Consider the following 15,453-nt stretch of genomic DNA (forward strand, 5'->3'; position numbering starts at 1 on the left):
TTATGGAAAAAGTTCGAAAAATAAAAAGGATGCATGATTCCACATGATATTGCTATAGGGATAAGTGAGAACTCAAACATTTTCACCTAGGACAATTTTTTGACCCGGACTTTTTCGACTCCAAAAAAAAAAAAATATTAATTATTTTCCGTCCCTGGTTCCAATATACATCACGTAAACGTATATAGATGTAAAAAAAAGCCACTAAAATACAATGTTATTGGCTGAGATGACCATTGCGTTTTCATCTTGAAAGAAAGCAGTAACGGTATGGCAACGCTTCTAGCAAAACAACAAATATTATGATATATCAAAAATCACAAAATGCGTCAATCATATGTAAGTTGAACTACCTTCATTTTTATACCATGTGGTATATCATAATTCGCGAAAGTTGAACTACCTTCATTTTTATACCATGTGGTATATCATAATTCGCGAAAATTTCAATTCCAAAAGCCAAGTTAAAATGTTTTTTTTTTTTTAATTTTTATACACGAATACATGAGTGTAAATCAGAGCTGGGCAGCTTAGGCAGAAAGTTTTTATTTGTGTATCACTGTGTTGTAGTTGCAGACGTGAATACTAGTCTCATCGTCGTAAACGCAAAATCGCCTACCTGGGAGAGCCTGCCCAACACTGGTACGGAAATCTCTTACACGTGCTACCTTTAAAAACCCTTTATACATATTACTTATGATTGACTATGAAGCATCACAAGGCTATAATAAACTTACTTTTAATTTACAAAAGTATTGTTTTCTCACTTCAACAAACAACTACAGTTAGAGTGGCAACATACTTCGCTGCATAGAACTTTAACCCTTTTGATACGGTTGGTACTTTTGTGTACCGGCAAATATTTAAACATCTCTAAAAATCTCATAGTACAAAACGTACGTACGCTTCCTGCATCAGTCATCAATATGGATGGTACAATTATGACCACAATTCTTTCGGAATTTCTGCTACGTATTACATACAAAAACGTACATCCAATTGCCTTACAGTAACTGACATGCATTGGAATGTACGCGATGATGCCTCCCATTAGGGTGACTATAGCCTGTGCAGCATTGATGTGCTGACGCTCGTGCATGGCCGAAACTATGGCTATTCGGTATTTTTGGCTCATGACCATGATGGCAAGTTGCATAGTGAAAAGACGAACAACTGTGGTTGTGTCTACAAAAAATTACAGAAGAATAGGTTTTTAATAAATTTTTAATTCAAAGTAAGTTTATTGATATTAAATAAGCAGAAAATCACATAAAAGTAAAGGAAATCAAGAGACGAAGGCTATTCATCCTTGGAAATTGAACAAGCCTTTTAAATAGAATGGGCTCCAGACGATCTTTGAACCGATATGTAACTAGCTACTTGTTCTCTCGGTTTCAAAAACGTAAGTACTTTCGTTAACTTAAAAATTCACGTTTGGCAGCGTCCGTCACATTTATCTAGAGCTAACAAGTCCTAGTTGATCCAAATCTATTTTATACTTTTATATGAACTTGTTTGAATCCATTGGCAGACCATTCTCGATATGCACAGTATGTTTCCACATTTACGATACCTATCTAAGCGTCAAATATGATTTCCAACTTATGATGGTACATAAAAAACGTCAGATGGGAAATGGAGAATCTTGAGATAATAACCTATCAGAGTGCAATATAACCTATTTGGTCCAAACCCGCAGAGACTTCTATGCTAATTTTAAAATTCTAAACATCTACTTTACTTCCGTGACCTGCCGCCCTAGTGGTTATCGTCCCGAAATCAGTGTTTGCCGTCGAAAATCGCTCTAGCATTCCAACATGCCAGAGATATTTGTAAGAAAAATCGACGACAAGACGTTCCTCACGGTGAGGGCATCCTTAACTGCGTTGAATGGAAGCCGATGCTTACTCTAGCAACCGACCACCTACTTATTCTATTCTCAGCAAAGCGGTTAGCTGATTTCATTGCATTTGAACCCCACATTTTCATTAACTGTGAAAAAGCTTAATAGCGCATTTAAGCAGTATTCGCCGCCCTTCCCATTCTGAAAGTGGAGCGTACGCTTCGCAAGGTAAACGACTCGTCTTGGCCCGCTTTATTCCTGCTGGTGAAATATCGGAAACCTGGCCAAATTTCCAGCAAAAGCTATTGCCTAAGCAATAGAATGTAATCATGTAAGGTAATTAGACCCAGCATTACTGGTCAATGAATTGAAACGATCCTAATACGAGGTGCATTTAAAAACTGCAACTTCTCTGCCGATGTTGGTTTCTTTTGGTCAACCAAATGTCCCAGTGAAATCTACCGAATAACATTCATCGCGACTAATATGACCATTGTAAAGATATTGTGACGTCTGTATTTTATTCCGTCTGAATTTTTAAAAATTTTCGGGTTTCTGTTTGGTCGACGGTACAAAAGATCGGCAGTCGTAAAGTCTTTACACTTTGTACATTTTCTACTTACCCATGATGAGCTATACCCGAGTCCGATATGGAGCTGGGCATTTGGCTAACTGGGGGTGGTGGTGGTGGTGACAAAAATAACGGACAACCACCGCTACCTGTAGATCCTCCATTTGCACCTAAACCACCATTGCCACCACCACCCTCATCCCGAAAAGCAGCCATCCTCCGCATATTCGCACGCTTATTTTGTACATCAACTTCGTTCACTTCCTCAATCATTCTATCCAATTTTTCTATCGCTTTAGTTTGCTTGGCTGCTAAGAATGCTTTGCGTGCTGCCTTCGACATTGGAATCGGTGCCGAGTTTGAACGTATTGGTGGTGAGCAGGATGAAAGTGATTCGCGAGACGAATTATTACTGCTACCAAATGATATATTCTTGCTGGGTGTCGTGGTCGACTTTATGGATGACGCTGTTGGCAATGCAATTGCGGTTTTCTTTGGCAGAGCTGCTTTGGGCATAGTTACTATTGTTGGTTCCTTCTGTGATTGCTGCTGGTGCTCCACGGATATTGATACAGCCGTTTCCTCTGACACAGTGAGGCTACGTGAAAATGTGATTTTTCTAATTAGAGAAAGAAATTATTTAGAGATATAATGTTTGGAGGTTATGAGATACAGAACATATAGAATGAAAAAAAGGGGTTTCGTCTTTGGTTTCTTTTCGGTTTTAGTTCCCGTTTCGTTCCGGCTTCGTTGGTTTCGTTTTGATTATAGTTTCGGTTTTGATCCGGTTTCAGTTTAGGGTTCATTTTGATTGTAATTTCGGTTTCGTCCGACTTCGTTTTTGTTTTGCGAAACGTTTCGCTTCCACTTTTGGTTCGTTTTTAAATAAGCTCGACGGTTTAGTCAGATCGGGTTTCAAATTTCAAAATATTTTGTGGCTTCGATTTAGTTTTCGCTCTTCAAAATAAGTTTCGGTATCAGTTTCATTCGGCTTTTATATTTGCTTTGGGTCTCAAAATAAGATTCAACTTCGTTCCCTTTTCAGATTTCCTTTCGTTCTACGAAATAAGTTCCGACCTCGCTTCACATTTAGTTTCTTTTTATAAAGTGTACTCTGTTTCGATCTGGCTTTGGTTTCGCTTTCGCTTTTAAAAATATTCTTTCTGCTTTCAATATTGGTTCGGAATCTTCGAAAAAATCTAGAAGCGTTTGTCTTATCTCCCGTGCCGTCAATGTACACTGGTAAAAAATTGTATGACCAGGGGCCTAACGCTTCGTTATCTTGGTCCTAATTGATGGTGAGTGTGAACACATTACAACCTTAGACAGGTCGTTGGTTTTTCGAAAACCTCTTCTGACTCCATGGGTTGCAGTGCAACTCAACAACCGCAACCATCGTCTTTTGAAGGTCATATCTCAAGAGCAGGTTGAAGACCGCTGCTGAAGCTACTTATTTCTGATTATCTACCTTCCAGGGAGCGGTGCTCTTAGGATGAGGTGTGGTTGACGGAGTTAGGTTAAGAGGGCGCGCATGGGAATTTCCAATGCTTGCACTTGGAGACTGTTTCCTTGTTGTCCTCAACGAAACACTTGCTTTCTTTGATGAACTAAAATGGGAGTGAAAGATCAACCTTTCAAACCTCTGCCAAAGAACAGGACAGAGAAATGTCAAAAACAGGGCGCCCAGAAACACAAGTCGTCTTGTTTCTAGCTCTGAGCATAGGCAGAGAAAGGGATAAATCGGCTCCTCTTCCTCCTCATTCTTATAGCTTCTGCAGAGAGAGATTGTTGATACGCGGAACCGTCGCAGCATCGGTGAAATAGATCAGTGACCTGTGACGGACGTAACTCAGTGGAAGTCTTACAGAGATGTCCACCTCGCTTATGTTTACTTCGGAAACTTTCCTGGCCATGTCATCTGAAAATTCATTCCCTTCAATATTGCTGTGGAACACAGAAAAGAAAGACATTGAGAAGCCATATAGACGTCAGCGAGGCTCGACACCTCCCCACGGTATCCGACTTCATCACGTTGGATTCTAATGCTTTTAAGAAGTCTTGGCTGTCGATAAAATCGTTACATTGGTGTCTTGGACCGTACGGTTTTGGGGGTGTGGTTAAAAGTCCCATACATTCACACATCATACACTATTATATGCCCCAAATCTTGTACGAGATTATGCAGAATTTATGATTGATTAATGCAATGAGAGGCCTTGGAGACATGTTTTATGTGGTTGAGCTTGTAATTTCAAAAGGCGACACTTACCTGGTCTTGGCTTTCTCCAGTGACGCAGTTGACGATGTTGATGGTGCAACTTTGCAAGTGACAGTTTCACGTGGCGGTGCCGTCGATGGAGGTGTTATTTGATCCATAGCTGCCAATTCTTCAGGTGTAAATTGATCGGGATCATTGTGACGCGGTTTGCATGGCGCACTTCCTATACGAAAACTTGGCACAGGGCTATAAGGACATAACGCCATATTATTGTCATTATTAGCTAAAGAGGTGCGTGAGTATTGCAGGTCTTCCAAAAATTCTTCCGTGTCCAAGATGAGTGACCCGAAAATATCGCTAGGCGTACGTATAAAGACATGACCCATAGAATTTGAGCGCGACTCACGTCCCCTTTCATTTTTGGCATAAACATTGCCTACCGGTGAATTTGCTATACTACGGCGCGCTACATCTGTGAACGTCACTGGCGAATACATACGTCCACGCTCCTTACTCGTACTAGCATCCGTTGATGATACTGTTGTAGCGGATTGTTCCATTGCGTCTATCATTGCACTGGTGGCATTGGCTAATTGCATACGTTCAACGGAGCCTATAGTCGGCTGCGCACTGGCTGGCATAATCGCCTTTAATGTTTGCGATACACTCAAACGACGATCAGTGGCTGAGGGGGGCGATGTTAACGCATTCGAACTCGCTGCTGTAGTAATATTTGGTGCAGCAAATGTTGAAATGGGATGAAATAATTCGGGTGGTAGTTGTAAAGGTATACGATTTTCACGTTCTTCCAACCAATATGTCTTCATGGGGCCTTTACCCTTAACATCGATTTCACCACGCTCTGTTAATTTGTAGGCTGGGCTGAGAAATTGTTTTGCCGGTTCGGAAACATGCACCTTCATTGCCGCTCCCGTAGATTCCATACGTGAGGCCGTATTTACCGAATCACCAAAGAGACAGTAGCGGGGCATTTTCAATCCCACAATACCAGCAACTACGGCACCAGAATGCACACCAACACGTATGCGTAAATGTTGGCCTGTTGAGGGGTCTTTAAGATCGGTAATGGCATCAACCATATCTAAGGCCATATCACAAACTTTATCTGCATGATTGACAGATTTTTCGGGAGCGCCCGAAACAACCATGTAGGCGTCACCTATAGTCTCAACTTTGTAAACATTATTGCGTTCGGTGAGTGTATCGAAAATTGAGTACATTGCATTGAGCATGGACACAACCTCCATGGGGGTGATGCGACTGCAGATTTCGGTAAATGTCACTACATCAGCGAAAAGTATGGATACGCAGTCGAACATCTAAGATTTAAAAAAAGTAGTGTTTTAGAGAAGTATTGTAATATGATGTCCTCACGGCAGCTTTCATTCACAATTTACTTTCTCGCTTGTAATTTACAAAATTCAGCGAGCGAATCATTTCATTAACAGTAATTCTCTCTGAGACCCGTCATGATTAAGCGATTCGAGCTCTAATTTTTATGAAAAGTTTAACTTATTTTAGATGAGAGATAGACAAACAAAATGAATTCGCAGCAATGAGCTGCTGTTAAACGAATTGCGAATGAATTACGAATGGTCTCAAAGAACTGTCTAATTTCCGAATTAACAAGTTTAATTTCCGAGTTACCCAGCTCGGATCGCTTATTGGGTGCCATGTGAACATCATATAAAAGTGATTTCATTTTAAAGATTTAAGAAATCTTACCTCACACGTATCAATTGGGTTTTCTCCACGTCTCAAACGATCTGCCACCTGTTTGGGTATCATCTGGTAGAGTAGCTCATCTGTACGTCTCATCTCCTCATCAAGCTTACGCATAGATTCTTCGAGTTTTTTTGACTTTTGTTGCTCTTGATCTAATGCCAATTTCAGCTCGACTGATTGCTGTGTTCCAGCCAACATGAGATCCCTTGTAATTAGAAAGGTTTTAGTGAAGTTTTTTGTGCAAAGGGTTCAAGCATTTGAAAACTTACCTGCTAAAGTCGTGCATGGATAAGTCATTTATGTACAGGCCTGTCGTAATGAGCGAATTGAGGTCCGGCATTACCGGTGTGCCCAGAAACATTATCATACGCCAATTTTCCATGTAAACCATTTGACCTAGAATTGTTTTTTTTTTTATAGTCATCAAGTTTATAAAACTGAAGACTTTCAATGCCTCGATTTTGAATTAAAAAAACTTTGTGCGAGACTCGCGTGTAACCAACTACTAGTGAGGTTCGCGAGCTATTATGTATCTTTAATATAGCAGGCTAAATCGCAGAATTTCGTCCTGTGTAATACTCAGTAAAAGCACAATCAAAGGTCCCAGAGTACATGCTGCTAATTTTGGAGGAGTCGCGGAATGAGTTGCTTTCAAAAAAAATAAATTTTTCTTCGTTGAAGGATGCTTCAGAAAATATACTGCCTGAAAGTGGGCTACATCAGTGATAACAAAAGTGTGGCAAGCCGATTAGGAGAACAAAGTATACACGCTGTCAAAATGTTGTTTGAAAAGATAAGAATCTCGGGAGTATAAAGGACTCCAAATTTGATTCCGAAATGTCGAAAATTGTACAAACACGTAGTCAAGGAAATACCAGTAGAGGCCTGTTGAAGCAAATGACCTCTCTCAAACCAACAGCTCTGGCCCATGTAGTAGCTGAAGCTTCAACCTCACAAACGCAGTACACGAACACAATACATGCTCAACCTTTTCAGCGTGCAGCACGCACTTCCTATATCTGCTGCTTCTGATAAGGCCTAATTTATAGGCATGTGGCGGCAAGAAGCCAATGTCCAGCTATTATGGGGATTATCAGCTGTAAGTCTTCTCTCTTGATGTTGAGCAAATTTGTCAGTCTCGCACTGTAGGATTTGCACATGATCTTAGACATTTTGTAGCCTCGTGCTTCTATCCACTCTTTCCTGCTTGATATGCAACACATGTCTCCGTTTGATTTCCCTTAAGCGGATTGGGACGTCTACCGTCAACTCTTCCAGTGCAGCACTCCCCTTTTTCAACTCATTGGCCTTTTGTTGTTGTAGCAGTGCTTTGCCCCATTCCAATAGGTGCGACTGGTCACAAATTGTCATCAATATCCTCTAACGGGAGTCCAAGGAAACTTGCTGTTTCGACAGGTGTGGACCATATTGAGAGGGGTGTTAGAGGCGTTAGCTCCACATTACAATTAAAGAGATGGTTGATGTCATGTGGGGATACATTGCAAGCGGGGCATACATTTTGTATGTCGGGGTTGATTCTGGATAGGTAAGAGTTTAACCTGTTACAGTATCCAGATCGAAGTTGAGCTAGAGTGACTCGCGTTTCCATGGGGAGTGTACGTTCCTCTTCCCCAAGTTTTGGGTACTGGTCCTGGGGTACTGGATTCACCGGGCAATTCCTGGCATAAAGGTCCGACGCCTCTTTGTGGAGTTCACTGAGGACCTGCTTGTGTTTTTTGGCTTCATACGGCTGAGTCCTCAGGTGCCGTATTTGTTTGGCCTTTTGTTACCTTCTATCCCTTTATGACCGGGAGCCCGGTATAGATGTATGGTCCGGCCTGAGTGAAGTTTCTCCAACTGTTATTTACATTCCACGACACTTCTTGATAATCATTGATAATTTTCGGACTTATTGAGGCGGAGCCAAATATATACACCCTTTCCATCCGGCAAACTATTTGGCTAGCCTCAAATATTAAAATTTTCTCAATTACCTTTTAGCCGCAGCGTCTTTTCTGATTCCGATCCGTCGTCATGCAAAAGCAATTCGGTAGTGGGCTCAAGATCTACGCGATCGGTTACAGGCTCCACTGTGACCAATTCAAAAATGTTATTTGTTCTATTTAAAATCTATTAAAAAGCAAAAATAGAAATTTCAATTTAATATAAATAGGCTGTGTGCACTTCTTTATAATTGGTAGCCGGATATGGTCACTTATTGCACAGACATCCATCTCTCTCTCACAATTATTAACATTACGCCAACTTTAATTTAAACCACATTCAAATGCCATTTATTATTTGTAATTTACGGATTTGCTTCTAATTAGTGACAGCTTTTACTTACAGTTTGGAATTTGAAGGCAATTAATGGGCGCACCAAATCAAACCAAGCGGTAATCTTCTGGCCAAGCAGATCGGGTAGTATGACCATCAGGGAGTTACCAATACTACGCACAACCATATCGCCACTGTAATGGAATGAAAAGGAAAAAACATTAAGTAAACGAAACGAAATTGGGATATGAGCAAATTTGCATTACAAAAACAATGAGTGTAGGCCGCAAGCTGGCAGCAGCTGCACTCAATGCAAATAGCTCAGTTAAAATGCCGCAAGCAATAAAGGCACTGCTGCGTTTCACATAATTATAAAGCGACCACAAGTGCATTGCCATACTCGAATGACACGCAGTCAGTGAGAAAGTATTTGCTGCATACCAGCCACCAGAACGAATCGATTAACTTGATACACTTTTGAATAAGTTTCTACCTATGAGTAGGGGAAGACAAAGAGACGAAAGTACTGCTATTACGGCAATAGCAGGAGATGGAAAAGAAAGGGGATTGGGAGTGAAAGTAGTAGTTAACCCGACGTTATGTTACCTTTGCTGACCTGGAGCCTGAAGTCCACATCTAAGATAGCAATCCTAGCATCAGCATTTCCTATATGATGAAGTTCATATCAAAACCGATAAGCATTGAAACCGACCCCCTCAGATTTTGATGCAATTTTGCACACAGGTACACTTTACCTATACAAACACAACCTCATTTTTAGAAATTGCATTTTTGGCGTGCATTGTGGGCGTGGCAATGTGTCAAAGTTGTCAAAATGCGTAGAAAATGTCGGTAATAGGTACTTTTGAGCTGTGATAACTACGGAACGGCTCAACCGATTTCAAATATTTTGATACCATTGGAAAGGTATTCAGATCGGCTTTGGAAAACATATACTGTAAACAATTTTTAATACACTGAAAATTTTGTTTTCTAAAATAAAATTTTAAACTGGAAAAAAAACTTCAAAGACCAAGCGGTTTAAAATAAAATGTATTTTTTTAGAAAGGCCGATCTTATATATAAAATTCTCGTGTCACAATGTTCGCTTCCGTACTCCTCCGAAACGGCCTGACCGAGATTGTCATGAAATTTTATGAGCATATTGAGTAGGTCTGAGAATCGGCCAACATCTATTTTTCATACCGCTGGGAGGCTAGGGTCTCGAGATATAGCCCAAAACGTGGACCCGGTTACCCCTAGAATGTGTTTATAGAATATGGATATCAAATGAAAGCTTTTGATGAGTGCTTTAGTAGAGGGTAATTTTCATACCCCTGGGTGACTAGGGTCTCGCGATATAGGCCAAAACGTGGACCCGGGTACCCCTGGAATGTGTTTATAGAATACGGATAACAAATGAAAGCTGTTGATTAGTGATTTAGTAGAGGGTAATCTTCATACCCCTGGGTGACTAGGGTTTCGAGATATAGGCCAAAACGTGGACCCGGGTACCCCTAGAATGTGTTTATAGAATATGGATAACAAATGAAAGCTTTTGATGCGTGCTTTAGTGCAGGGTAATTTTCATACCCTAGGGTCTCGAGATATAGGCCAAAACGTGGGCCCGTGAACGCCTAGATAGTGTTTTTACATTATGGGTATTAAATTGAAGCTGTTGATGAGTGCTTTAGTAGAGGGTAGTTTTCATACCTATTGGTGATTTGGGTCTCGAGATATAGGCCAAAACGTGGGCCCGGATACACCTAGAATGTGTTTTTACATTATGAATATCAAATTGAAGCTGTTGATGTGTGCCTTAGTACAGAGTAAGTTTTAGACCGCTGGGTGACTAGGGTCTCGAGATATAGGCCAAAAAATGGACCCGGATATACCTAGAATGTGTTTTTACATTATGGATATCAAATTGAAGCTGTTGATGTGTGCCTTAGTACAGAGTAAGTTTTAGACCGCTGGGTGACAAGGGTCTCGAGATATAGGCCAAAACATGTACCCGGATACCCCTAGAATGTGTGTGTATTATGGATATCAAATGAAAGCTGTTGCTGAGAGCTCTAAAGTTCATTGTGATATTCGATTTAGTCGCATCAACCTGGCAAAACTGATAAACATGCATGCGAAGCCGAAATAAAGACAAGAATTAATAATACCCACATACCTATTTACATACGTGCTATTCGATTTGCCTGAAATTTGGTATATAAATTTGCCTATATTAGTATTTACGGCGCTTTTTCCGGGAAGTAGACCAGAGACAAACTGGGACTGGGATTAGGACTAGGACTGGGACTGAGACTGAGACTCGGAGTGGGACTGGGGCTGAGACTCGGAATGGGACTGGAACAAAACACATACCACCCTCTGGGACTGGCAATAAGATATGAAGTAGAATGAGAAAAGCTTGAGAGAAGAGAAAAGAGAGAAGGAGACTGAGAAACAGATAGAATGAGACGAAGACGTAGATAGATTAAGCGAAAAATACGGAGGAAGGAGTGAATACAAAGATTAGGAAAAAGTTTAGAGGGCAGAGTTAGACGGAAAATGCCTATTAAAATGTTAGCAGATAGACCAAATTTAGGGCAGAACAACGTCTGTCGGGTCTGATAGTTCAATATATATAACATATCCAAAAACTAAAATGGCATGTTTTTTTATAAAAATTTTTAAGTAAATTCATCTCTTTATTTTTGATATCATAGAGTTTTTGAGCTGTGATAACTACGCAACGGCTCAACCGATTTCCAAGATCTTAGTACCATTAGAAATATATTTAAATAGGCTTTCAAAAACAACTGTAAGAATTTTTCATAGCGGAATGATACAAGGTGGCAGCATGGTGACATACCTACAAACATAAATAAAAATTCCATGTACTTTGTTTTTGTAAATTCGATGGACAAATGTCAAAATGTACGGCACCGGAAGTTGATGTATCAAATCAAATAAAAAAAGGGTATAATCAGCTGTTCCATGCTGCCACCTTGTATCGTTGCGCCATGGAATTTTTATTTCGCTGAAAAACCATTTTTTTTTTATTTTTTTAAAAACTAAACTTGGAAAAAATTACAAAAATCAAGCATTTAAAAACAAAAAAGATGCTTTTCAGTGTAACAAAAATATTCTCACTGCGCGATTAGCTGAATAGAATACCTTTCCAATGGTACCAAGATCTTGGAAATCGGTTGAGCCATTCCGTAGTTATCACAGCTCAAAAGGACCTATTACCGTCATTTTTCACGCATTTTTCACAACTTTTACACCATGCCACGCCCATAATTTTTCAAAAATGCAATTCTAAAAACGAGGTGGTGTTTGTGTAGGTAAAGTGTAAAATTTCATCAAAATCTGAGCGAATCGGGTTCAAAATGTGCCTTTTTCATTGGTTTTGATATGAAACTCATCATATTCACTAATACGTTGCTTACCTCTTGGGTAGCGAAAATATGGGCAGGGATTGTTGTTTCTACTTCACAGGCCATTTTGTATACGTTGGCCAAAACTGAAACGCCGAAAATTTCAGCAAGTTTTCCATACTTCTAATCCGTCCTAGTAGGAAAAAGCATCTTAAACTCTGCGTGGAAAGTAAACAAAGGATAAATGCAGTCCGGTTTTGCTGTGATATTTAAAAGCTGCTAAACTGAGCAGAATAAGTTCGAGTCTGCTCTCTTTTGCCCGATCCTCAAAGTCTCAACTTCCCTATCCCATAGGATGTCGATTCTTCGATAAAGAGATCGATCATTGGCTGCTGCAAATTATATTCAGAGCTTCAATAAGGTATAATCTAATCGTCTCTATGATGGCACAATAGGCAACTCACTTAGCTGCCGTATTAACTACTTTCCACCATAGCATTCTTTTTTAGGTTGGGACCGGCCAAATAACCGATTCGCCCATGCAAGCCAAGAATTCTTGCGACACATTCCACATTTTGCTTTACATACTCTTGCAGGAATACAAAGCCCTATAGGCCTAGCCTCCTAAACAACTGAGGTGCCAGTGAGGCCACTAGATGTGTCGGGCTATCGAAAAGATCTAGCCATAGAGCACATATGTAACATAAGTTAATACTCGGCGGCGACCGTGGTGTGATGGTAGCGTGTTCCGCCATACACACCGAAGATCCCGGGTTCACGCCCCAGGAAAAGCAACACCAAAATTTTAGAAACAAGTTTTTTCAATTAGAAGAAAATTTTTGTAAGCGGGGTCACCCTCGGCAGTGTTTGACAAGCGCTCCGAGTGTATTTCTGCAATGAAAAGATTTCAGTGAAAACTCATCTGCCTTGCAAATGCCGTTCGTATTCGACATAAAGGAAGTACGTTCTGGTCCTCCAATTCGTAGGAAAAATAAAAAAGGAGCACAACGCAAATTGAAAGAGAAGCTCGGCCTAAAATTTCTTCGGAGGTTATAGCACCTTACATGTTTTTTTTTTTTTTATTTAATACTTGCTATCCACGCCCAAGTGAAAAAAGGACTAGGTCGTTCTTTCACTTAGCTTTCACTACGTTTCCTGTATGATCTAGACGCAAGGCTTTGGGGAGTGTTATCGTTGTGATGTTCCTTTGCCGGATACAGATCCGGCACGCTCAGGTAACACAGCACCATTAAGGTGCTAGCCCGACCATCTCGGGAATGATTTATATGGCCACATTAAACTTTCACTTCACATTAAACCTTCACTAAACTACAAGTTGCATGAGGAGCTTGTGGTGCCAGAGCCTCGTCTGTTAGTGAAACGGGATTCGCCGCTCGAAGGTGAAGAGAAGCTATATATTGCGCTACGCAACCCCTTGAATCCCGTGCTAGGGCTATCTATACTGTCTATACTGGTAGCTCACAAATATAATTGAAGCTCAACTTTACTTGAATCTCTCTGCATAAGAACGTAACTCCTACTTACCCAAATACAATGCAAAACGGAAAGATCTCAAAGAGTACATGTGCACTTATGGGCAAATGTTTCTCTTCGCGCGTCATCGCCAGCGATGCCAACGTGAATGCCCGATTATCGAATGTCAATTGAAACGTCACATGTACCGTATCGAATAATATCTCTTCCCTAACCAATTCAATATGCATTTCTTTATGATAAAAATGTCTCGCTACTTCACGTATTTGTCCCATTGTATAATAGACAAAACCACGCCGCTTCGAACGATAATGTAGTGTTAAGCCCTGTCGTGTCTCATTTTCGCAAATGAATGATGGTGCCCGCATGCGTGGATATGAGAATTTCAAATATTCATGTAAATTGTCGAGACCATTAAGAAAATCACGCATATGACGACCCAGCACGGATAGGACACGATCGTAGCCATATTGTCCGACAAAGCCAACAAAATATACACCCATTTGATCCATGAATTCGCGTTCGGATACGCCGAGTACCTGTAAGAAAGGAAAGTTGTAAGGTGAATTCTCTTGAATATGCGAGTTGACTTATGTAAGTAAAGTTAAAAATTCATATTCTATTTAACTAGTAAGTTCACTTTGTATGTGAAGCATAGATCTGTTGTGGCTGAGGCTTTGAATTTTGCACAGTACAATTTGCTCAGGGTACAAATCCTTGTCCAGGGATTTGTGTAGCATAGCCTTTTTAAAGTGCTGCCAGCATAGTTTATAGCTGCTCTAACCCAACTGTCATTCTCACCTGCCCGTGGCGAAACATGATTATTAAGCATGCTCGCCAATATTTAGGAGCTCTGGCAACACAAAGTTCTTTATGTAAGGAGTGGGCTCTATGTCCTTGGAGGTTAGTCGTGGTCATATAAATATTTCCCTTACTGATGCTTTTTTTCCCGTACATACAGTATCAATAACCGGCCGAAGACCATCAGTATCGATAAAACTTCCCAAAATCTTCGGGAAGTCTCGTTATTGCTACTAGAAGAAGAAAATTCCTGTCCATTGGCCTTCTTCTCTAGGTGTGACTCTTCCGTTTTAGAAGTCCTCGAGTTTCTTTTCTTTTGTGGCACAAGATTTGATTTTAAAGAAGAAGCAATAATATTGAGCAATAACCGCCAAAAAGAAAAGGCTTGAGCTACATGTAAACAAGTTGACAGTTTAATTTTTGAAAATCTATAAAAATTTTGATTTAAGCCCAAATTAATTTAGCCGAAACTTCTGAAAAGTTAGAGAGAGCCAAACGGGACATCTGCGTAAGCTTCTGCGAAAACGTGGAAAGGTGTAACGAGTTCGTAAGACTTGGGAAAACCCTCTCGAGTGATTCTGGTATATTTGGTTGGAAGCTGGGCAAGCAGCGGTGAGGAGCCCCTCTGGCTTTATATAGGACTCTCATTTTCCAGATGTCCAAGTTGCGCAGGAACATGCCTCGCTTCCGGTGACAGCCAGCGTAAGAGGAACGACATCTATCCCCTTTGGGAAAGCCAAGTTCCATGGGCCATTCACTTTTTTAAGTCGTAAAGGCCTCCGGTGTCGGATGGAATAATTCCTGCTCAAATTCAAATTTTTTTTAAAGATTGCAACTGGCTCGCTTCTATTTACGCCAACTGTCTACATTTGGGTTATCTTTCCAAGTCTTGGAATATGGCGAAAGGCACCTTCATTTCAAAACATGGGGGGGGGGCGCTCTCATGAGGTCTAGCTTGAACTACTGAGCTCGTTTTGTTTCCACGGAAGTATTCGGTCTATTGGCGGAGTAGCTATAAACTTCTTCTACGATCAAAAGTGCAGCGATTGGCGATAGTTGAAATAAGCGATGTACTTCGTAAAAACCTACGTTGGCACTAAACGCCATCCTGAATCTGTATGCGGTTGAC

At 40.6% G+C, this 15,453-nt stretch overlaps 1 protein-coding gene across 1 annotated transcript in view; it reads right to left on the reverse strand.

Annotated features, from left to right (window-relative positions):
* Positions 1–1,004: 1,004 nt before the first annotated feature.
* Positions 1,005–15,453, reverse strand: part of Gyc88E (Guanylyl cyclase at 88E) — a 282,867-nt gene continuing 268,418 nt past the window's right edge. The window contains exons 3-10 of the mRNA XM_067780394.1: positions 13,575–14,062; positions 8,726–8,849; positions 8,373–8,508; positions 6,648–6,774; positions 6,379–6,583; positions 4,684–5,972; positions 2,467–3,033; positions 1,005–1,185 (exon numbers count right to left, since the gene is read on the reverse strand). Coding sequence (XP_067636495.1) covers positions 1,005–1,185; positions 2,467–3,033; positions 4,684–5,972; positions 6,379–6,583; positions 6,648–6,774; positions 8,373–8,508; positions 8,726–8,849; positions 13,575–14,062 — 3,117 coding nt within the window. The remainder of the gene's footprint in view (positions 1,186–2,466; positions 3,034–4,683; positions 5,973–6,378; positions 6,584–6,647; positions 6,775–8,372; positions 8,509–8,725; positions 8,850–13,574; positions 14,063–15,453) is intronic.

This window comes from Eurosta solidaginis, chromosome 1 (assembly GCF_040869045.1).
Source record: "Eurosta solidaginis isolate ZX-2024a chromosome 1, ASM4086904v1, whole genome shotgun sequence".
NCBI lineage: Eukaryota > Metazoa > Arthropoda > Insecta > Diptera > Tephritidae > Eurosta > Eurosta solidaginis.